Genomic DNA, 23,970 nt, shown 5'->3' on the forward strand with positions numbered 1-23,970 from the left:
TGTATCTCATTATATAGCCTTTTTTAATGGTTACCTTAGATATTACTGTATATATATAACTTACCATAATGTCAGTTTACTGATATTGTTATTTTACACTTTAGAATAAAATAGAAATCTTACCTCCCTTTTTATCAGTTTACCATTCTTGTTTATAATTATCTTAAGTATTTCCTCTCTCTCTCTCTCTCTCTCTATATATACATTTATTTATTTATTTATTTGGCTCCACGCCCAAGGTGGGGCTTGAACTCATGACCCTGAGATTGAGAGTCACATGCTCTACTGTCTGAGCCAGCCAGGCACCCAGCCAGGTGCCCCTCCTCTACATACATATAGACTGACATCAGATAGCAGATTTTGCTTTGTCTGGAAAGCATAATTCAGAAAACAACTCAAGAGAAATTCTAGTATATTTACCCATATTATTTTCTTACCATGTTTCTTCTTCCTTCTTTATGTTCCGTGGTTCCTTCTTTTTTTGTTTCTTTTCTGCTAGAGGATTTGGTGTAACCATTCTTTTAGCATGAGTTTACTGGTGAAAATTGTCTTTAGTTTTCCTGTATCTGAGAATGTGTCACTATCCCCTTCATTCCTAAAGTATATTTTTGCTGGGTATAGAATTCTGGGTCAACAGTGCTTCCACTCCCCTCCCCCTGAGCACTTGATGAGTATTGTGCTATTTCCTTTTGGCACCCATGGTTTGGGATGAGAATCCACTGTCATTTGAATTGTTTTTCTCGGGTTGTTTTGCTTTTTTCTGACTGCTTTCAAGATTCTTTTTCTTTGTCTTTAGTTTTTGGAAGTTTAATTATGATGTGTTTGGTTGTGGATTTCTTTATATTTATCCCACCGGGGTTCACACAGCATTTTGAATCTATGAGGTTTATGACTCTTGCCAGTTGGGGCATTTTCAGCCACTATTTCTCCAGTGCTTTTTTCAGCCCCACCGTCTTCCTAAAATCTAAGCATAGATTTTAGATCTTCTGTTGTAGTCTCACTGATCCTTAAGGTATTCATTTTTTTTCCAGTCTTTTTTTTTTTCCTCTGTTGTTCATGTTGGGTAATTTCTATCTTTTTAACTTCCACTTCACTAATTCCTTCTTCTTTTCCCTCCATTCTGCCGTTGAAACCATCCACTAAGATTCTTATTTCAATTATTGTGTATTTTAAGTTCCAGAATTGTCATTTGGTTCTTCTTTTTATCTTCCATTTCTTTGCTGAGACTTTCTGTTTGCCAAAGCTTTCTGTTTTACAGTTGTTTCAAGCATGTTTCTACTTGCTTAATTGAAGCATTTTTATCATGGCTGCTCTAAAATTTTCATTAGATTATTCTGAAATCTCTCTCCTCTCAATATTTGCATCTTTTTATTTTTTTGTATTCAATTTAAGATCTTCATGGTTCTTGATATGATTTGTAATTTTTTATTGAAATGTGGACATTTTCATATTATACTGTGAGACTCTGAATCTTTTGTAAACCTATTTCTGTTGGGTTTTGTGTGTGTGTGTGTGTGTGTGTGTGTGTGTGTGTGTGTGTGGCACCACTTGGCCTGTGGAGTAAGGGATGCCACCTTGTTATTGTTAGTTGCAGGTACAAATCCAGTTTCCCCCTTCTACCTCCATTGATACCCAAGGTGGGGACTCTTTATTATTGCTGGATAGGATGTGAATTCTGGCTGCACATAGTCTTCATTGACACCACAATGGAGATAACCTTTTCACTGCTAGTTGATAATTAAAGTCCTGACTCTGTACTGTTCCTCTCCTGATGACAGTCTAGCGGGCAGAGGATAGAGTGTCACATTACTGCTGGGTGGGGGTAGGGTAAATGTCCAGTCTTCCTGTGATCTCCATTGATACTACAGAGTGGGGTCCTAGGTCCGTACTAGGCCTTCTCTAAACCTACTACAGTGAGGGTTTTGGGGAGTCTTGTTGTAGCTTGTTGGGGGTAAAAGCTTAGGCTCCCAGCTTGGCCTTTGGTATCATGGGTAAGAGTAGGACAACAGTTTTTTGTGTGTGCTTGGCTGAACTAAAGTAGTTTTTTTCTGAGTTTTCTGTCTTGCTAGACTATTCCTTTCCTGGGCCTAAAAAATGAATTTGTTATTTTTGCAAGGCAATTTTTAAAATTAGATATATGTTTAATATTTATATAATTCCAGTCAGTTCATTTTTATTTATAATATTGTGGAATTAGGGCGCCTGGGTGGCTCAGTTGGTTAAGCGACTGCCTTCGGCTCAGGTCATGATCCTGGAGTCCTGGGATTGAGTCCCACATCAGGCTCCCTGCTCGGCGAGGAGTCTGTTTCTCCCTCTGACCCTCCCCCCCTCATGCTCTCTCTCTCTCTCTCTCAAATAAATAAATAAAATCTTTATAATATTGTGGAATTAGTCATAACTTTCTGAGTAATACATAGACTAATTTGTAATAGATTAAATCATAATTTCTATCATATAAGAATTAAAAGAAAGTGTTGCATGGAATAATTTCTTTCATTCTAAAGCTATGCTTTTTCTGTTATGTTAACCTAATACTTGAAGTTACTTTCTCACAACAAATAAAATTATAATGCTGGATGAGCAGGTTATTTTTCAATGTCTTCCCAAACAGTAGTTTCACAATGTGAATCTTTTTTTTTTTTTTTTTTAAGTGAGTTCAGTTTGGCTCCTATCTGTCTTCTCTATTATTATGCTACTTGAGTGAGACTCTGGTTCATTGAGCCTAGAAAATAAGTTTGAAAGGAAAAACAGGAGACACCTCATATTAAGTTCAATATCTTGACAGTTTCTTTTCTCTGTTCTGGTGTTAGAATATTTCAAGACTCATTTGCACAGAACTTGAACGTACAGTTGCAAAGAATAACAGTTTTTGGTTTTATATTTGTTTTACTGACTGAATGGTAGTTATACATGCTGACCCCAAAGCCAGATGACTAGTTGCAGTCCCAAGGCTTGCCACTTATGGGCTGTAACGTTGAGAGTTCACCATGACCTTACTGTGCCTCGGGGCCTTCATTTGAGTAAAAATGGAGATAATCATAATTCCTGTGACAGAGGGTCACTGTGAGGATTACTGGGCTAATACATGCAAAGCCTGTTTTCCAGTAAAGACTGTGATTTATCTATAATTATTATTGTTTTATGAGCTATCTGGAACAGATGCTTGAGAGCTAGCAGGGGAATAGTGTGGTGCAGTGTGGGGGGCTCTTGCAGTAGACAACGATTTCAGTATGTGTTTCCTCCTGCTGAGAGATTGGTCATTTGTATCACGTGGAGGGCTTATATAGTCCATTTTTCAGGGTTTTTGTTTGTTTGTTTGTTTGTTTTTTGCAGTTTAAGGGAAATAGTCATTAATGGATTTTTTCTGTGAAGAAAGATAACTAATCTTTATTTTATCAGCAACATTTTAACACCATTTAAATAAATGAATAATTGAACACGGCTCATTATCTTCACAAGCTGCTCTCAAACTTCATTTTTTTTTTTTTTAAGATTTTATTTATTATTTTGACAGACAGAGACAGCGAGAAGGGGAACACAAGCAGGGGGAGTGGGAGAGGAAGAAGCAGGCTTCCTGCCGAACAGGGAGCCCGATGCGGGGCTTGATCCCAGGACCCCGGGATCATGACCTGAGCTGAAGGCAGACGCTTAACGACTGAGCCACTCAGGCGCCCCAAACTTCTTTTTTTTTTTAAGATTTTATTTATTTATTTGACAGAGAGAGAGACACAGTGAGAGAGGGAACACAAGCAGGGGAGTGGGAAAGGGAGAAGCAGTCTTCCTGCTGAGCAGGGAGCCCGATGCGGGGCTTGATCCCAGGACCCCGGGATCATGACCTGAGCCGAAGGCAGATGCTTAGCAACTGAGCCACCCAGGTGCCCCTCAAACTTCATTTTTACTATAACAGTTTTGTTTTACTCAGTAGAAATAGTCACAGTTCTGTCTTTACTGAAAATGTTGAGCCTTGAGCAGATTTCTTCTACATAAGCCAACTGAGACTTTTCTTTATTATTAAGGTGAGTTGTGAATTTATTCACCATACTCAGGTCCTTATCCTTTGTCATTATATATTTCTAAGTTTTCTTTTTTTAAAGAAAAAATAACAGTTCAGCTCCTGGGTTTGAAAACTCCCAACTAGCCCCTTTCCTTGGCTAAGACAGTGTGCATTTGTGTGGTGGGACAAGCTTTCCAAAGGCTTGTCCCAGTTCCTTTGAAATTTATTTTTAAAAAAATTCAAAAACACCTTTTGTTGCTGTTACTGTTTTTAGCTTTTTAGAGAAAAGTTACCGTTTACCATTTTGGTGTTCCCCTCCTCCCTGTTGCGCAGCTGAAATAATGAAGGCGCAGTCCCCTTGAGGTGTGCTGGGTGCTGCGTCATGGCCTCCTGTCAGGCCTCTCCCCTGGGATTCCACCGTTTGTGGCTCAGGGCTGCACTAAGCACTTTTCCCTCTTGGTACTGAAGTGTACTATGCTCACTAGAAGACTTTCATATCTTGCCAACAAATTCTGTCAGTAATTTAATTCATATGCATTCACCAAGTTAATAACTTCACATACATCATGTTAAATGTAGTCCCTGCCCTCCCAAAAAAAGAAAGAAAAAAGAAAAAAGACCAATAAAATGCACAAATTAACAAAATTGGTGCTGTCCAACTCTAAGGGCAAGAACAAGGTTAGATTTCACCACTGATTTAAGTTATGCTTTTTGAGCACATTAAAATATATCATTTTATTCATTAGTTCAGTAATGATATCTTTTTCAATGTAGCTATTTCTTTAATCCAGAACAGCTTTAGTATCATCTGTAATGTGAGATGTGATCAAATGTTTGCTAATTAAGAGAACTTTACCTTCCAAGCTGATTCTGGAACTGAACTTAAAAAAGAAACTTCTGGGGCACCTGGGTGGCTCAGTCTGTTAAGCATCTGCCTTTGGCTCAGGGTCCTGGGATCGAGTCCCATGTCCGGCTCCCTGCTCAGTGGGGAGTCTGCTTCTCCCTCTCAGTCTCCCCCTTTGCTCTCCCTCTCTCTCTCTCTATCTCAAATAAATAAATAAAATATTTTTTAAAAAATAAGAAACTTTGACACATTATTTACCTGTTTGATTTTTTCATTGTATTGCTTTTAGTCAACATTTCCCTTTTTTAGTTTGATTTTCAGAAGAATTTCTTTCAAATTTTGCATTAGTTGGTTTTTGTCTCCTCCTAGTTTATATTTGACTTAAAATTAGGCAGAACTAGGGACCCTTGAGCCTTAGCTGAAAGACAGGTTGATACTGAGCTGTGTGGAGAGGGAGAAGTGGAGTCCCCTAAAACTACCTAGTCTGTTCCATTGCATCTCAACAACAGGGCAGCAGGAAATGGAGTTTTTTAAAAAAAATTTCATTTAAATTCAATTTAGTTAACATATGCTATATTATTAGTTTCAGGGGTAGAATTTAATGATTCATCCATTGCTCATTACATCATGTGTCCTCGTTGATGCCCGTCGCCCAGTTACCACATCCCCCACCCACCTCCCCTCTAGCAGCCCTGAATTTGTTTCCAAGAGTTAAGAGTCTCTTATATTTGCCGGAAGCGGAAATATCTAAGATGCAATCAGCCTAGTAGCTAAAGAACATGCAGAGGATGGACTGACTATCCCTGCACTCCGGGGGGATGACCATGGTGGTCCAGTGGTTCCTTCTTGGGCTGCATATGTGCTCATCTAACAAATAGCCATGAGCTTCCCTGGGAAAAGAAGAACACCAGCCACTAGGCCAGAGCCTCGAAACCACGGACTGTGCATTAGGCAGAGGCAGCGGTCAAAGCTGCAGACCTCAAAGAGCAGGCACTGCTGATGCCGGCCCTGCTTGGTCTCAGGGCCGTATCTAGTGCCACTGCCACTGTCCTTCCTACCTTGATGTCTCAGCAGGATCTTGTTCTAGGGTCTTTGAACTGAGGGAGAGGCCCAGAGCAATATAACAGTGCTTTCTTGTAACTGGGTTTTTACAACTTTGTTTTAAAGCTGTAAAAGTGGTACAGAGGGTTTGCATGTACCCATCACTCAGCTTCTCCCAATGGTGACATCTTACATAACTACAGTACAATAACAAAACTAGGAAATTGATACTGGTGCAATATAATGAATTCGGCTGTAGACCTTACTTGGATTTCGTGAATTTTCGTAGAGATGATTTTTTAAAAATCATTGTAAGACTGATAAATCATGTTGTTGTTGCTCATGCTTTTCTCAGATTTCCTGTTTTGAAACAGCTGTCCACTTCCGAGTTTTTAAGATTTTTTTTTATTCTTATGTTAATCCCCATACATTACATCATTAGTTTTAGATGAAGTGTTCCATGATTCATTGTTTGTGCATAACACCCAGTGCTCCATGCAGAATGTGCCCTCCTCAATACCCACCACCAGGCTAACCCATCCCCCCACCCCCCTCCCCTCTAGAACCCTGTTTGTTTTTCAGAGTCCACCGTCTCTCATGGTTCGTCTCCCCCTCCGATTTCCCCCCTTCATTCTTCCCCTCCCGCTACCTTCCGAGTTTTTAAGATTTTTTAAAATTACAATTTGCTTCTGAAACTTTAGGGTTTATTGAACAGATTACAGTGATGATAAGAGGTGTTACCACCGTCGGGACACACAAGGGAAATTTAGTGAGTTGCAGGGTGGACTTTATCAACAGGAAGATCAGCTATGTAACATATTTATACCTGGGCGCCACTTAAAACTTCGGACAAGAGATCTTAAAAAACGAAACTCACTGAGAATCAATTTTGCCAGTAGTAACCAAGTAACTTTTCAGATAAGCAGTTCAAAAAATGGAGGGGTGTTTTAAAATAATTGATGCTAATCAGGAAGCAGGACAGATATCACTAAACAAAATATTCTTTTTTTTTTTTGAGATTTATTTATTTTTGAGAGAGAGTGGGGGGTGAGGAGCAGAGGGAGAGAGAGTCTTAAGCAGACTCCGTGCTGATCTCACAACCCTGAGATCAGGACCTGAGCTGAAACCAAGAGTCAAACGCTTAACTGACTGTGCTACCCAAGCGCCCCAACAAAATATTCTTTCTGATCAAAGAAGGAATAGAAATCTGAGGCATCAGCTTTCAAAACATATGCAAATAATTGACTTTCTTATATTAAAATTTGGTGAATTGTCCGTGATGGTACCTAAGTAGAAGCAGAGTCTACACACATGTGCTAAATTTCAGTCAGAGGAACCTTCCACCCCACTATTTTGCTCCTTGTCTCACTTAAAAAACATTTTTAGCCCTATGTGAATTACAACTTTTTGTTATGCAAAACTCACTATAGCAAAAGGAGACCTGAGTATTATTAGGTATTTGAGTATTTATTTAAAAAAAAAAGTTAGTCCAACAGTTTTGTGACAAAAATTCAAAAAATTCAAAGCTTTGATATAAAAAGTGACAAACTGATTTTCCTAAGAAATAGCTACGTACTCATTCCATGGACTTGGAGAGAAGTTCTTCTTTATAGACTAGCACCAGTGTAATAACATTATCTTTCTTACTGCATTGGCTTGCCCTGTTGTTCTGATACCCTGATACCACTTACTATTCATTAACACTCGTGTTCTTCAGCCTCTCTCAAAGAGTCAGGACGTTATTGAACACTGAAAGGCAAGGTTCTCCTGAGTTTGCTTATCTGCACATATGATAAAACCTTGTAAGAGATCTTTTTATTTTTATTTTTTTTAAAGATTTTATTTATTTATTTGAGAGAGAGAGAATGAGAGAGAGCGAGTACATGAGACGGGGGAGGGTCAGAGGGAGAAGTAGGCTTCCTGCCGAGCCGGGAGCCCGATGTGGGACTCGATCCCAGGACCCTGGGATCATGACCTGAGCCGAAGGCAGACGCTTAACCATCTGAGCCACCCAGGCACCCCCCCCTTGTAAGAGATCTTGATTCAGAATGCCCTCTGCAGCTCTTCCAGTAAGGACTAGAGCTCCATGAAGATGCTCCAGAAGGTTCTGCGTGAACCAGAGGGTTCACATACACACTAGAAAGAAGTACAAACCTAATGGGAAAAATGTAAAACAGGCACGACGGCCCAGCATTCCTCATTTTGTAAGATGTCACAGTTGCTGGCAAGTTTGAGCTTTTAAAATCCTGTTTGAACATCCATATTTTAGGGAGATTTTGGTGAGTCAATCTCTGGAATGTTTAGGGCCAACCACGGTGACACGGATCAGCCCTAGAGTCGACCCTAGGCAAACCCCAGGCATGGAGTTTAATTCCTGGATTAAACGTACCTATATGGAGTTGACTGGGCATTGCACTCAGCTCCCTACTTGTGCTTTCAGGAGGCCATTTAATGTAATGTTTAGGTATCCAGGCTCTAGAGACAGACTCCCTGGAGTCGTATTCTGGCATTGCTTTGTATTATCCATATGACCTTGGCTGAGCTCCATGCTTCAATTTTTTTCATTTCTAATATATTGAAATACCCATTTCATATGGTTGTTGTGGGGAATTAAATGGGCTAATTTCATTTAAAGTGCTAGCCTAATGCCAGTGTTGTATCTGCAGTGTAGCTGTGTATAGTGGTTACAGACAGATAGTACCAACATGGGAGTACTAAAGGCAAAGTCACGGACAGAAGATAGATGATGGGAGAATGGGTTAAGGACATCCTCAGAGAGAGCATGCATATAGTAGGATGTAATAGGCTTGAGCAAGGGGAATACATTTGAAGTCCATGAGCAAAACTGAGGTCCAGACTAACAGAAAAGAAGGCACAGGCTGAACGGGGTTACATGAGAAGTTTATCCTGCACAGTAATTAAAGATAGATAGATATATATCAATATAACAATGAAATATTGTAGTGCCAGTAATTATTTAGAATAAACCCTGTTTCAACAGAAGAATGAGAAAACAAATTTAGTCACATACTGCTAATAGAAGTATAAATTCGTATAGTTTTTCAAGAGGCCTATTTGGCAAAATAAGTTAAAGCCCTTAAATTTATGTATAGCCTAAATTACTCTTTGATTCTACTTTCAGGTCTTTACCCTACTGAAAAGCTACTTAAATTTACAACAGGAAGAACGTAAATGAATTGTGACCAATCCATACACTCTGTTACTAATATTCAAGTTAAAAATCATTCAGTAGTTGACTGCAGAAATCCACATGTGTCTTTTACAGTCTTTCAACAACTATTACATTAGTTGAGCTCTGTAGAAAGGAATCTTCTTTATTCATGAAGAAAAGTCAACTCAGGCTTTACTGTAGAATAAGGGAGCCTGAACTCTGCATGAGTTCTTACACTGTGATGTAATGCCTCTCTGGAGTGTTGAGAGAGCATTTTTGTTGCTTTATAATATTGTTATTGGCAAGCCCATTACTGCTGTATAATAACAATACTGAAGTAATGCTGTTAGTTTCTTGATTTCTTAAATTGAGTGTAGAATTTAGAGTCATAACATTTAAATTATTCTTTAAATAAGAATTACATGTGGTATTTATGCATCTCATGAAAAAACAAAAACCAATAAGACTTTTCACTTATCAAATTGGCAAATATTTTTACAATTTTATTGAGGTATAGTTGAAGTATAATAAGCTGCACATAATGTATACAGTTTGATCAATTTTGACATATGAACTGTTTTTACTTAAGGCACTTCTGACACCAAATATATGAAGATTTTTTCCCTCATACCAACCACTTCTCCAATTTTCCAGACACCAGTTGAGTGTCCTACAGTTCAACTCAATTCGGACATGACCCAGAATTAACGGAGACCCCCACAGATAAGGGCTCAGCCCCATGAGACTGCCCTACTTCAGATGCCAGTCACAAGTCCCATGCCACCACCTACACTTCTCACCAGCTGGCTATCAATTTAGGAAGTTCCCACAACCCCCTCCTCACGTTTGATCATTTGCTAGAATGGCTCACAGAACTCAGGAAGGTACTTTATTTACTATCACTGTTTTGTTTGTTTGTTTGTTTTGGTTTTTTGAGGATATAAAATGAACAGCCAGATGATGAGGTGCATAGCGTGAGGTCCAAAAGCGTCTGGCGCACAGCAGTTGGCATTGGGGTGCACCACCCTCCCAACACATGAATATGTTCAAAACTCGGGCGCTGTCCAAGCTTCATCATTTAGGGGTTTTGTATGGAGGTTCCATTACATAGGCAAGGTTGATTACATCATTGGTGAGCTCTAGCTCCTCTCACCTCCCCAGAGGTCAGGGGTGGGGCAGAAAGTACCTTTTTCTTGTTTTGGTATTGGGTATTATTTGAAAATCTTCTCACTTATCTACACAGAAAGCAGAGGCAAAGATTTTTTAATAATAATATTCAATACCAAAATAGGGAAAAAAGGCACTTCCATATATTAATATGGGAGTGTGAAATTCTTACAGCTTTTTTGGAGTTGTACCAATTTGGAGCAAATTGTTAATGTCAAAAAAACCTAAAATGCATATTGTTTGAATAGCAATTCTGCTTCTAACTTAAGGAAATAAATTTTCTTGTAAACAGGGATTTAAAAACAAAAATGTTCATCACTCTGTTGTTTATAATTACAAAAATTTGGAAACAAGTTCGATGTCCAACAATATGGACTTGTTTAAGGAAACAATTCATATAATGAAGTATTATGCCTTAATATTAGTAGTAGAAGTATATTGTCTTATAAACAACGGGATCATATGGTATTCCTATGTTTTAACATATTTTTTCAACTCAACGACAAAAAAGTTCATACAATAAAAAGACTAAAAGCATATCTTTAAAGCAAAATGTCAGTAGTTTCCTCTGATTAGGGAGATTTATCTGTATTTTTTCCAGTGCGTGTTTTCTTTAAAAAATTTTTATTGAAATTTCTTCCTGATTATAAAACTAACACGAAGGCATAAAGTCAATCCATAAAATCCACAAAATATATGTTAATTTGAGCTATATAAATTATTTTTAAAAAATAACAACTGTTTTGTGTTTTGATGCTATCAGGATAAAGTCCCTGGAGCTTGGCCCCTGCCTGCCTCCACCTTAACCTTTTCCAGTTCCCACCTCTCCATGCAATAGTGGTAAGGAACTGCCTGAGGTTTTCTGACCCACACTCTCTGCTGGTCCCTGCCTTTCTCTCTCTGCCTTCAGTGCTCTTCCTCCTTGGCTTTATTCTCCTTATCCCCTGAAGTCTGTGTCATGTCGAGGAAGCCTTTCCTGAGCTCCTAGTGCTTCTCCTTTCCCATTCCCACTGCTCTCTAGATCCACCTTTACCACGTTACATTAGCCCTTTTCATTTTCCTCTCCCAACAGACAGAGCTGACTGCAGGTCAGGACAGTATTGGTTAGCACAGTGCCTGGAACCTAGCGATAGGAGCTTAACTATGTATGTGCGCACGTGTATGTTTAACGGCGTAATAGAAATAAAGATGTGATGGGATCAAACAGCGGGGAGTGTTGGAAGAAGTGTGACTATATCTGCATGACTAGAGCATGGGATCTTCATGAAGAATTTTTTTTTTTAAGAGTTTATTTATTTGGGGCGCCTGGGTGGCTCAGTTGGTTAAGCGACTGCCTTCGGCTCAGGTCATGATCCTGGAGTCCCGGGATCGAGTCCCGCATCGGGCTCCCTGCTCGGCGGGGAGTCTGCTTCTCCCTCTCCCACTCCCCATTTGTGTTCCCTCTCTCGCTGCGTCTTTCTCTGTCAAATAAATAAATAAAATCTTTAAAAAAAAAAAGAGTTTATTTATTTGTCAGAGAGAGAGAGAGCACAAGCAGGGGGAGCGGCAGGCAGAGGGAGAAGCAGGCTTCCCACTGAGTGGGAGCCCGATTGGGCCTTGATCCCAGGACCCTGGGACCATGACCTGAGCTGAAGGCAGACACTTAACCAACTGAGCCACCCAGACATCCCTTCATGAAGAATTTAGATGAAAATAGAAATGTAAGGAGGAGCCAGATGATTAAGGGCTTCATATGTCATCCCAAGGAGTTTGGATTTAATAGTGCAGTGATGAGAAGCCAGAAAAGATGTTAAAGTTAAGAAAATGGCTAGCCTTAGAATTTTTCAAAGTGTTAGTTGTTATTAATGTTACATTAAACATTAGGATATAGAATTGTTGAATCAGTATGTTATACACCTGAAACCAATATAACACTGTATGTTAAATATACTAGAATTAAAATAAAATTAAAATTAAAAAATGGGATATAGGGCGCCTGGGTGGCTCAGTCGTTAGGCATCTGCCTTTGGCTCAGGTCATGATCCCAGGGTCCTGGGATCGAGCCCTGCATTGGGCTCCCTGCTCAGTGGGAAGCCTGCTTCTCTCTCTCCCTCTCCCACTCCCCCTGCTTGTGTTCCCTCTCTCGCTGTGTCTCTGTCAAAAAAATAAATAAAATCTTAAAAAAAAAAAAAGGGATATAAAAGAAATTTGTGAAGTCCTGGGTTAAACCAAGTTGAATAGATTTTTGTTCTTAACTTCTCAGTCTTTACTATGCTAATGTGCATTTTTAATCTTCCAAAAGGTAGGGGTGTGTGTATGTGAAATTGTTTGCATTATTTCCTTGATTTATTTATCATGGAACACTTTTATTTGGGGCTATGTTATAGACATTTGGGGAAATGGACACCAGGGAGACTAGCAGCAGTGAAACCTTTTTTTTTTTTTTTAAAGATTTTATTTATTTATTTGAGAGAGAGCGCTCGAGCAAGCGCAAGGTGGGGGGGCAGCGCAAAGGAAGGAGCCAACTCCCCGCTGAGCAGGGAACCCAACGCAGAGCTCCATCCCAGGACCCTGAGATCATGACCTGAGCTAAAGTCAGATGCTTAACCAACTGAGCCACCCAGGCGCCCCAGCAGTGAAATCTTTTAGTGATTGTTACAGTAGTCCAGGTTAGAAACATTGAAAGCTTGAATCAGAAGGTTAGTGGTGGGAGAGAGAGAGGCAAGAACATGGGAATTAAGTTGTGTCTGTCAGAGCACTTTCTCCAAAAGCGATGATTTCTCAATAATTTTAAAAGAGCATGATTTGAGAGTTGCTAGTATCTGATCCAAAGACATTAGAACATGCAGTGTGAAATGTGGTTTGAAACATCTCTGAGACAAATGGTTGTCAAAGGAAAGGGCTTCTTTTATATGTTTACAACCCCAACAACAGATAACATAGCCCTAGGCTCACTCCTCTTGATATCAGAACCAGCCCATGGTCTGGCTTGAACTCACACACTTGATGATGAAGGGACAAATTCTAGAGTGGATATGGTAACTGCTTATTTATAGGTGAGTCAAAGATGGTTGTCAGGAGTGTAGGTTGGACAACTGAGCAGATAGATGGTGGTATCATAAGGAGATTAACAAGATAGGAGACAGTGCTAGTTTTGGGAAGAAGATGCTCTGTCACTTTTTGAAATGTTCATGAGTTAAAGTTGTTTGTGGGACACCCTTGTGAGGAGAAGAGCACCTGTATGCCATCAGGTATATGAGTTTGTACCTCAGATGACTTGGACTGATTCAGCCTTCATTTTACTTACTGTTTCTCAATTGCTGCATGTGTTAGGGGTTTCATGTCTCTTTATGAGATGATAAAATACTAAATTGCAGGTTGAAGACCCAGCACATTCCTAATCTTTTTAAACTTCTGATTTGGGAATATTGAAACATGTTATTCACCTCTAAATTGAGGCTGCAATTGCCTCGGCACGTATGAGGAAGACGCTTAATTGACAGTGTTTCTTACTCCTTTGTCATTAAACCAAGTAAAATCATCAAGTTAATAATGCTATAACATGTTTCTATTTTAATTATTTTAAATGTAATAACAGTGTTCCTTCATTTTATTTATAGCTCCAAAAGGAATTCTTCATTTGTCTCCTGATGTTTATCAAGAGATGGAAGCCAGCCGCCACAAAGTAATCTCTGGCACTACTCTAGGCTATTTGTCACCCAAAGATATGAACCAACCCTCAAGCTCTTTCTTCAGTATATCTCCCACATCGAATAGTTCAGCCACAATTGCCAGGGAACTCCTAATGAATGGAACATCTCCTACAGCTGAAGCCATAGGTTTAAAAGGAAGTTCTCCTACTCCCCCTTGTTCTCCAGTACAACCTTCAAAACAACTGGAATATTTAGCAAGGATTCAAGGCTTTCAGGTATGAATTAAAAGCAAAAACAAAACCAGAAAACAAATTCCATTAGCCCCAAATCCTCCATCTCTGTCCATCAGAAAGCTCATCCTTGCCTGCCAGCGTGACCTATATGCCACTTACATTGTAAAGTATTAGGAACACAGAGGTCAGAAAAAAGAGAGCCATATGCACGTGCCTCGTTTTCTTTTATTTTCATTCTGTCCATCTTTTGCTGCCTGGCTCTCCTCCATTTTCCTTCTTCTTCCTTTTATTTATTTTTTATTTTTTTTTGAAACATTTCTAATTCTCTGTTCTGTCTTCCAGTTGGTCTTGATTGGGTGCATTTAACTCCTCACTCTGTCTTCCACAAACAAAAATTCTGCCTTCATACATTTGGTATTAGTATTTAGCACTGAGTTCTCCCTCATTTACAATAAGGCTGAGTTTTTCTAATGATGATTTTACTTTCATAGCAGTTTTGAAGTTGGCATTGTATTGCTAGTAATGATTCAGGTATACTGTGAAGGTACAGCATCTTAGAACTCTGTCTTAGGAGTTAATTAAACATGGTATTAGAACAATAATGACATGCTTTCTAGTTGTTAGAGGCATAAAAACATGTATTTGTTTTAGTGGATCATGTTTTGAACCGTCTAGGGTAGCACCTGTCTCATGGTACTAACAGTTTGGTTCCACCGGTCAGTCTGACTCTAGCTCACAGCTCACTGAACTTATGTATATGAATTTGGGGATGGGATTTTTTTCCCCTATTTATTCTTTGTTCCCTTAAAAAACAACAACAACAAAAAACACCCCAACCGTTCTTTCTGGATAGAGCTTTTAAAAGAATTGTTAACTCTAGGAAGAGGAAATACCTGTGTTCTGATATCTTAGTTGCCTTGAAAATCATGTACTGAACTGTAACCGCTGACCTGACTGGATGAACAGCCACAAGCTCATGCGTAGAAAGAGTGTACTGCACCCTCAGATTTCACTGTTTTCATCCCTTTTCCATCTTAGTCTTACTCCTTAAGACCAAAAACTGTAATTTCTTTAGAAATGCTCTAGAAGCTCTGTATTGTGTAGAATAATCATGTATTTATAAACATTTTACAAGTTTAGATATAAAATCAGAAAGAAGATCATGTGTTTTGGCAGGTATTTTGCATGGTTTTTTTTGTTTGCCTTCACAGAAACCCGATTCTTTCAAATCTGTTGCCAGGTGATCGTTAGTGTTTTTAATTAGACTATTAATATGAAATTGAAGAAGCTGTTACCAATTATTGGCTCTGTCGTCTGAAATTTTAAACACTTAAAGTTAAAATTTTAGAATTTGTTTTTGTTGTTTACCTTAAGAATGACAATAAATCACTGTTTAAAATAAAAAGACCTCGATTCATACAGTTAAAGTACTGGAAAAAAGCTAATAATTTAGTTCCATAATCTGCACACAATGAACTAGAAATAAACTGTGATGAAAAGAAATTCAGTGCTTATTTACAAATCTAGTTATTTAGAAATGTCTGAGAGTAACACTGCATTTTTATAGAAACAAAGCACAAAATACATTCAAGCTCTGAATTGATTTTTTTGCTTGGAGATGTTATTATGGTAGATAATTTTGCTGCCAGAAGAACTACTTAAATTTTTTTATTTGTATTTATTTGTTATTTCTTGGTGATGATAACAATGATAATTTTATAATTAGTCAAAATGTAGAGTCTATTGCCCCCATTATTGGGCTGACTGCTCAGACCTCTTTTTAAAAGCTTATGCTAAGATAATATGCTCTTATTTATGGACAAGTTAAACATTCCCAAATTTGTGTACTGTGATTTTTACATACTAATGAATATAAACAGATGGTTTTAAAACATTACTGTGCTGCTTTGGTCAAATGAGCTTGGTATTGATGTGAAATATTGTGTCACTGATAGATCGTAACCTGCAGCCGAGCAGTGAACAGAAGCTCTGTGGGAAATGGCTTAGTGTCCTATCAGGCACAGAGCATATCTTCATAATGTCACGGTAAAAGGTTCTTTGTAGTTAAGAGTTTTAAAGCCTATTTCTTTATAGATAACTTTCTCAGGTATCTTTACCTGGTAGAAAAACATGTAGACTGTTTCTCTTTCTTAAATGTTTCAATTGGACTGTAGTTTAGAAATTATAGGGCCAGCTTGTTATGGATTACATGCTATTCTGTTATTTTTATTTCTGGAATTTAAAACAATAAATTCTTTTTCTGTGTTTCTAGGTTAGTACTTTTTTTATTTTGTTATTGTACACTGAGTAGATATTATTGCTTATTGAATATTGTATAAACCCTTCTTTGGCCTTCCTTGCCCATTGAAATTTGACTTAAGCCTATCAGAGCCATTGTATGTGACAGCTATATTGTATTACAAAGTAAAAATATATTAGTGTACTGAAAACTAAGTTGTTCTAACTTTAAAATTTTTTTCATTACCCAGTCTTTAATTGAAATTTATAAATTACAGAAAGCTTATTTGCTCACTAGAATGTAGGTATTAAGCTCACATCCTTTGCTTAAATCTACAAAATAATTAAAATTATTATACAATTAAAGTTATTAATAAAACTGACTTCACAGAGCAGAATGTGATTGAACACTTGCACATTCTTGGTAATTCTTTGATCGTTGCTTGGGCGCACCTAAAATTTTTATCTTATTTTAGATGCAAGCTTTTGGAATCCCATCATAAATGAATATGTGTCTCTTTGAGGTTTTATTGAGTGCATTTTAACTATCCTCTTTTAAAACCTGAATGTTCTTATTGATTGTTTTATTATTTTTTAGAAAGAGAAGTTTTATGTCAACAGTTCTGTGAGCCTTAGATTTTGTCCAGCCCAGTCAGTATGCTTCTATAACTTCAATGCTTTTCACAAAAACTCTTTTGAAATTATAGTTATAGTTATACCAACATGTTTCAGAGTTCTTTGTTATGTACCTTGATACTCTTTAATTATAACGCCAAAACTATTCAGCTTTTTAAAGACAATTATTATGGCAGAGATGTTCTTGAAATTCTGAGCATTTGAACCAAAGTGGAAGACTTTGTTTTGTTGTGTTATAATTTACATTATTCTAAGTTTTTATATCATCAATATGCTTTACCATACTAATGATATTAGAAATTTAGATTTGTATAATTAGATATAGGCAGTTCCTTTGTCTTTTGGTTCTTGCATCAAGTCTAGTGTATGTGTAGGGGTGGGGTGGTTCCCACACAGCACCAAGCAGGGTGTCTGAGAATTCAGCTCAGTTCTGATACTGTCTCCATGGAGACAGCATCAGATCCCACAGATCAAGGGTTCAGTCCTACAAGACCCTATTCCCCACCAACTGTCGGATATCTGTCAAGCCCAGGTTGCTAACTGTACTTTTGACTGACAGCTATAAATCAGAGGTTCCCCCAACCTCCTCCTCAGGTTCAATTAATTTGCTAGAGCAACTCACAGAACTCAGAGAATTTTGCTAAATCCCCAGTTTATTGTGAAAGGATATAACTCAGTAGAGCTGGATGGAAGAGATGTCTAGGGAAAGGTATGTGGCTGGGGCACAGAGCTTCCATGCCTTCTCCTGGTGCACCACTATCCCAGCACTTCCATGTGTTCAACAACCCAGAAGCTCTCAGAACCCTGTCCTTTTGGGCTTTTTTGAGGGCTTCATTATATAGTCATGATGGATTAAATCATTGACCATTGACAACTGATTCAACCTCCAGCTCCTCTCCCCTCCCCTGAGGTCAGGGGGATGGGACTGAAAGTTCCAACTCTCTAATCAGTTTTTGGCTCCATTGGCAGTCAGCTTCCATCCATAGATGCTTTCAAAAGTCACCTCCTTAACATATAACTCTGTCACTTTCAATACTTTGGAAATTCCAAGGGTTTGAGGAGCTAGTGTCAGAAAAAAGGTTTGAAGACCAAATATATATTTCTTATAAGTTACAGTATCACACTTTATTTAAATGAGTCATTAGAAAAGTAATTTGATTGGAAATGAAAATGAATTCTCTTAGCAAATTATCCTTTCTAGATGAATTTAATTTCAGTTTGCTATTCTGTGCCCCTTTTTGTGATCATCCTCCATTGAACAGTGTTGATTTTTGAAACCTTCAGAGTAAAATATTATAAACTAGGTTTGTTTTTTTCACATAAAGAATATAAAGAAACAGTTGTTGTCTTAGTTAAACCATGGTTTATTTTACAAAATCAAAGAGTTTTTTATAGAGGAGCTTTTTATTACTGTGTTTTAGATGTGAGTGCCATTTCCAGCAAGATGAAAATGTCAGTAGGGCACCTGGGTGGCTCAATCATTAAGCATCTGCCTTCGGCTCAGGTCATGATCCCAGGGTCCTGGGATCCAGTCCCACATCGGGCTCCCTGCTCAGCGGGGGGTCCTCCTTCTCCCTCTCCCTCTGCCTGCCGCTTTGCCTACTTGTGCTCTCTCTCTGTCAAATAAGTAAATAAAATCTTAAAAAAAAAAAATGTCAGTAGAAAGCTTTGAAATATCTACTTAAATTAAAAACTTTGTTTTCAGATACAATTCAAATTTAATACACTTCAACTGATATGTCTCCTTTTGTGAAGTTTAATATGATTATAGCAGGCTTCTTTTATAGTTATAGGCTTCTTTTAAATATTTGTTTAATATATATGGCATATAACATTTTAACAATATGACCTTAATATAGATTACATTGAGAATATGGTATGGGGGGTGCCTGCGTGGCTCAGTTGTTAAGCGTCTGCCTTCGGCTCAGGTCACGATCCCAGGGTCCTGGGATTGAGCCCTGTATCGGGCTCCCTGCTTAGCGGGAAGCCTGCTTCTCCCTCTCCCACTCCCCCTGCTTGTGTTCCCTCTCTCACTGTGTCTCTTTCTGTCAAATAAATAAAATATTTTTTAAAAAAAGAGAGAATATGGTATGGAAGGTAGCTGGCCAATCTGAGAATTAACCTTTTTTCTTTCCCTTTTTTAAATCTTCCCTATACCTCATTTTTTATAATCCAAATATTTATCATCAAAGTGGCTGTTTGCAGCTTTGTTTTTTTTTTGAAGAATGAGGGATCCATTTTTTTTTTCCAAAGAGCAATATAAATTAAACATTGTAGGTTTCTAAAAGCAGAATATGGAGAAAGAAATCCTGCATATACATACCCTCTCCCACTTAGAAATATTTTTCCCCAATTTAAAACTTATCCTTGAAACACAACTTACTTTGTCACTTCTGAGCCCAAATTTTCATCTACACTGTTACACAAATGACTGTATAAAGTGAAGAGAAGTTATTCAGAGTACAATGAGTAAAATACATTTGTCGATTTGGCATGGGGTCAACAGATTCTGCTTTGATTGCAGTCACTCTTTAAAAATCCCTCTTGGATTTGGCCTTTACTACTTTCCAAAGACCTTGGAGAGCTTGGTTTAGTATTTGAACTCTCCGCAAGGCTTGGTCTTTCTATAGTGACCCTAAAACTCAGGTTTGTTCTTCAAATGGGCAACCCAAGTTCGTGCAAACTGACTTATTATATTGTTATCATTATATTTGGCATACTTGGCCAAACCCCCAAAGGTATGCAGACTACCTATTACATAACTGGACTTCCATAAAAACCAGTGGAATTACCAACTCATTTTGCTGAAATTTCCAACTCTATAGAGAAAAATTCTAGTTGGAAGAAAAATCCTGATACATATAAACATAAACTATGATCAATAACAATAATACAAGTAAGAATCAAGCAAGTCTTGAGTAAAATAGTCCATTATAACTGCATGAACTATTCAGGACTAACTTCACCCTAAATCACTGCAGAGGATAACCTAGAACTCAGAAGGACAAAAATATTCGTCTTGAGCCTTGATTTACCAGCACACACTTAGTAAGACACATAGGATGTTTCAAAGAAAAAGTAATATACAACCACAGAAAGAGCCTTTCCTACCACAGTGACTTTGATATGGCTCTAAAATGAGCCACTGTGGTACAGAAAAAAAAAATGGCTGTCATTACAGGTCTTCCCCAAGTAGAAATATCTATAGCTTTCGCTGTTTGCATCAGAAGAGATTTCAGCTCAGCATAAGAATTCTACTTGGAATCATTTGAAAATCAAGTCTTTGAAGAAAAAGAAATGATTTTTCATCTAACGGTGAACCACGTTTTCTTTTGCTACAAAAGGTTGGCAATGATACGATTTTTACTTAGTGACATAAGATTAATTTTAGTACCCATCAAGTCCCTTCATGTCTGGCTAGTAGCAGTATACGAATGCTCATTCTAAGTCATGTTGAAATGATCTACTTCCCTCTCTCCAGCATTCAGCTATATGTAAGATTTTTACTGACAGTGGTTAAAATTTCATGTGTATTGTTCTCTTCTCACCCAGGACAATTCTTGAGAAAGAGAGAACAGTATGTGGGATTACACCCTGAAAAAGAAATTAACATAGCAAGGGCATGCTTTATATCAGAAATATATGGGTAAACAAGGAAATGAAACTGATATTTATTGATTGACTCATTATATATTAGATAGTGATGTAGGCATTATGTATATTATCTTATGACACAAGCAGAAATGCATGGTACATTTTTGCTTTTTGCTACAGATCTTTATTTTATTTTAAATCAAACTATTATATAGTGTTTGAAAATTGATCCCTGTAAGTAGGACTAGTTTGTGGTGATGGTCCATGGTCTTCGAGATACTGTTTTGTTTTAGTCATAGATTTCATTAATAAATTTATTTAAGCCCTCATAACTGAGTCTGTTATTTAAGAATTCTGACTCTCTTGAGCTAGAAGGAACTTTGGATTTTATTCTGACATAAAATTTTACTATGTAAATACACATTTGGGGGACTACACAAGTAAGACATCCTATTAGTAATGTAATTTACTCATTTCCTTGTGCAGAATTATTAACTTTAAACCCTGACAGATCTTAGGTTCTGAAAAGTTCTGCCATCTTATCATGGTCACATCAAAAGGCAGCTTTAACAGTCAGAGATAAGGGATATTTGAAAAACTTTCAACATGTTTTTATCTGTATTACTGTCATTTTTTTTAAGTATAAGAAAAGTCCAGAATCAAGTCCTAAAATGGAACATTTGAGGAAACAAGGACCACTGTTTGAAGATGACACAGTGACAGCTTGAGTAAATCTTAAGAGAAAGATAGATGATATATTATGGACAGTTTTCAATAATTTCAGTATATAAAAGAATTAGATGGGTATGAAGTTAAGTGCGCTAGAGATGTCAAGCCATTGAATACTGGAATTGATTTAACTGGAGAACAGGAAATGGAACATCTGCTTATTCACTCTGGGCCAGTACTCCCAAGTACCTACACATGCTAGGTAGCATGCCAAGCACTGGGCACAGGAGGAGTTATGATCAAGTTGGGGACAGACAGGCAAATAGAACCAGCATGCAAAAGGTTGGCCACCACCATAAATTAGTCCCATCTCCAGGGGTCAGTGTTTGAACATTACACAACAGTTTGATAAAAAAAACTTAAAGATTTGTAGCATGCTGCATGAAATAATGTATGTAATTCTGCCCCCGTAATAAGAGGCATGATAAGGGTAACCTGATAAGTGTTCACTTGAGGTGTGGTTAACCATGTCAAGAATCACAAATAGGAATGAACAGCTCTGACCGAAGGAATTAGGGGAGAATTTATAGCAGACAGGACATTTGGAATAAGTTTTAAGGAGCACATAGAATTTTTAGGTGAATAAGAATTACAGGCAGAAGCTAAGCAGTGAAGACATAAAAAGACATAGTGTTTCAGAACATGCTTAGAGTCATAGAGGCAGTGGCTCGCAGGGAGACCAAGAAGCTGTGTGTTGCTGGAAGTTTGGATTTTAGGTGTTAGGCAGAGACCATGGACTTACTTTTAAAAGGGTAGTGACATTGGTTTTGTATTTTAGAAAGATAATTCTGTCAGCGATACAAAGCATGAACTAGACAAAAAAGAAACAAGAATGATAGCCAAAAAGACTAATTAGAACTGTTTTGAATGAATTCAGAAGAGAAATAACAAAGATTAAATTAGGGCAGAGCAGGTGGGTATAGAGGAGTGGGGCTGAGGTACGCTTGTCTAAGCTACAACTGAGAGAATTAAATGATCTGTTGTGCTGGTTTTTATGGGGACACTTTCACTGGCCTGTTCCAGGTGGAAGCCAGATTCACATGTGTTGAAGAGTAAGTAGAGACTGTTTTAGGATACATAAACTATTTTTTCAAGAATTTGAGAGTGAAATAAAGTAGGATAGTATGAATGTGACATGTTTTAGGCAAGGTTTTATGTTTAGTATCGATGAGATGAGTAATCTTAGAGGAAGTTAATGGGTTCCATTTTAAACACATGGAATTTGAGTTGCCTGAAATAAAGTTGTGCAATAGGCAGTTCTAAATGCGTCTGGTGATCAGCAAGAAAGGATAGGACACACAGTTTGGAGAGTCGTCTTTATATAGATGTAGTTGAAGCCATAGAAGTAGTTAAGTTTATGGGGTGCCTGGGTGGCTCAGTCTGTGAAGAGTCTGCCTTTGGCTCAGGTCATGATCTTGGGGTCCTGGGATCTGGTGCCCCGTGTTGGGTTCCCCACTCAGCGGGGAGTCTGCTTCTCCCTCTGCCCCTTCCCCTGCTCATGCTTTCTCTCTCTTTCAAATAAATAAAATCTTAAAAAAAAAAAAAGAAGTAGTTAAGTTTGACCAGGGAAAATGAATAATAGCCTAGGAGAGATTCCTGATGAATAGTAACAATGTAAAAATTCATTTATCCATTAATTCACCTGAAATATATCAAGCACCTGCCATGGGCCAGGTATACTTCTTGGCCCTGAGGATATAGCATTAAATGACAGTCAAGGTTTATTTTAGCTCATGGAGCTAACATAAAAATGGGTGTGTGGGGGTGGGATGTGGAGTAGGGACAGGGGACATCCAAACATATGATAAATTCAAATGGTATTAATATCCTAAGGTAATAGTTCCTAGGAAATTGTGAGATTAGTTATGATTATTTTAGGGAAGTATATGCAAGAGACTTCATGTCTTCATCTGTTGTGTCTTTTTACCTTTTTAATCTTTTAATCAACCTTATTGAGCTATAATTATATACAATAAGACACAACCATTTTATTAGTTTCGAAAAATATATGCAACCATATGACTGCCACCACAATCAAAATGAGGATATTTCTGGGGCACCTGGGTGGCTTAGTCGTTAAGCATCTGCCTTCGGCTTAAGTCATGATCTCAGGGTCCTGGGATCGAGCCACATATCAGGCTCCCGGCTCAGCGGGAAGCCTACTTCTCCCTCTCCCACTCCCCCTGCTTGTGTTCCCTCTCTCGCTGTCTCTCTCTCTCTCTCTCTGTCAAATAAATAAAATCTTAAAAAAAAAAAAAAGATGAGGATATTTCTGTTACTATAAAAGTTTTCCTGGTCCCTCTTTGCAGCTTGTTTTCCCCACCTCCCTATGGCTCCAGATAACCAGGATACCCTCCTGTCACTAAAGATTAGCTTTGCCTTTTCAGGAATTTCATAAAAATGGAACCATACAGTATGCATAGTTTTGCATCTGGCTTCTTTCACTCACTATAATGTTTTTGAGATTCTTCCATGTTGTATATATCAGTAGGTTTTTATGTTTGTTTTGTTTGTTTTTGTTGTTGTTTTGTATTAAGTACTAGTCCACTGTATGGATGTATACCACAAATTGTTTCTGTTTACCTGTTGATGGACATTTGAGTTGTTTTCAGCTTTGTGCTATTATGAATAAAGCTGTTTATGAATATTCATGTATAAGATTTTATGCAGACATCTTTCTCATTCTCTTG

At 37.9% G+C, this 23,970-nt stretch overlaps 1 protein-coding gene across 3 annotated transcripts in view; it reads left to right on the forward strand.

Moving 5' to 3' along the window:
- Nucleotides 1-23,970, forward strand: part of STAU2 (staufen double-stranded RNA binding protein 2) — a 280,288-nt gene that overhangs the window by 142,161 nt on the left and 114,157 nt on the right. For all 3 annotated transcript variants that reach the window (XM_064588192.1, XM_064588193.1, XM_064588194.1), the window contains one exon: nucleotides 13,818-14,125. In XM_064588192.1, coding sequence (XP_064444262.1) covers nucleotides 13,818-14,125 — 308 coding nt within the window. The remainder of the gene's footprint in view (nucleotides 1-13,817; nucleotides 14,126-23,970) is intronic.

The sequence above is a fragment of the Mirounga angustirostris genome, unplaced genomic scaffold (genome assembly GCF_029215605.1).
Source record: "Mirounga angustirostris isolate CCGP_5_RB_7025 unplaced genomic scaffold, mMirAng1.0.hap1 SCAF_4, whole genome shotgun sequence".
In the NCBI taxonomy this organism is placed as follows: Eukaryota; Metazoa; Chordata; class Mammalia; order Carnivora; family Phocidae; genus Mirounga; species Mirounga angustirostris.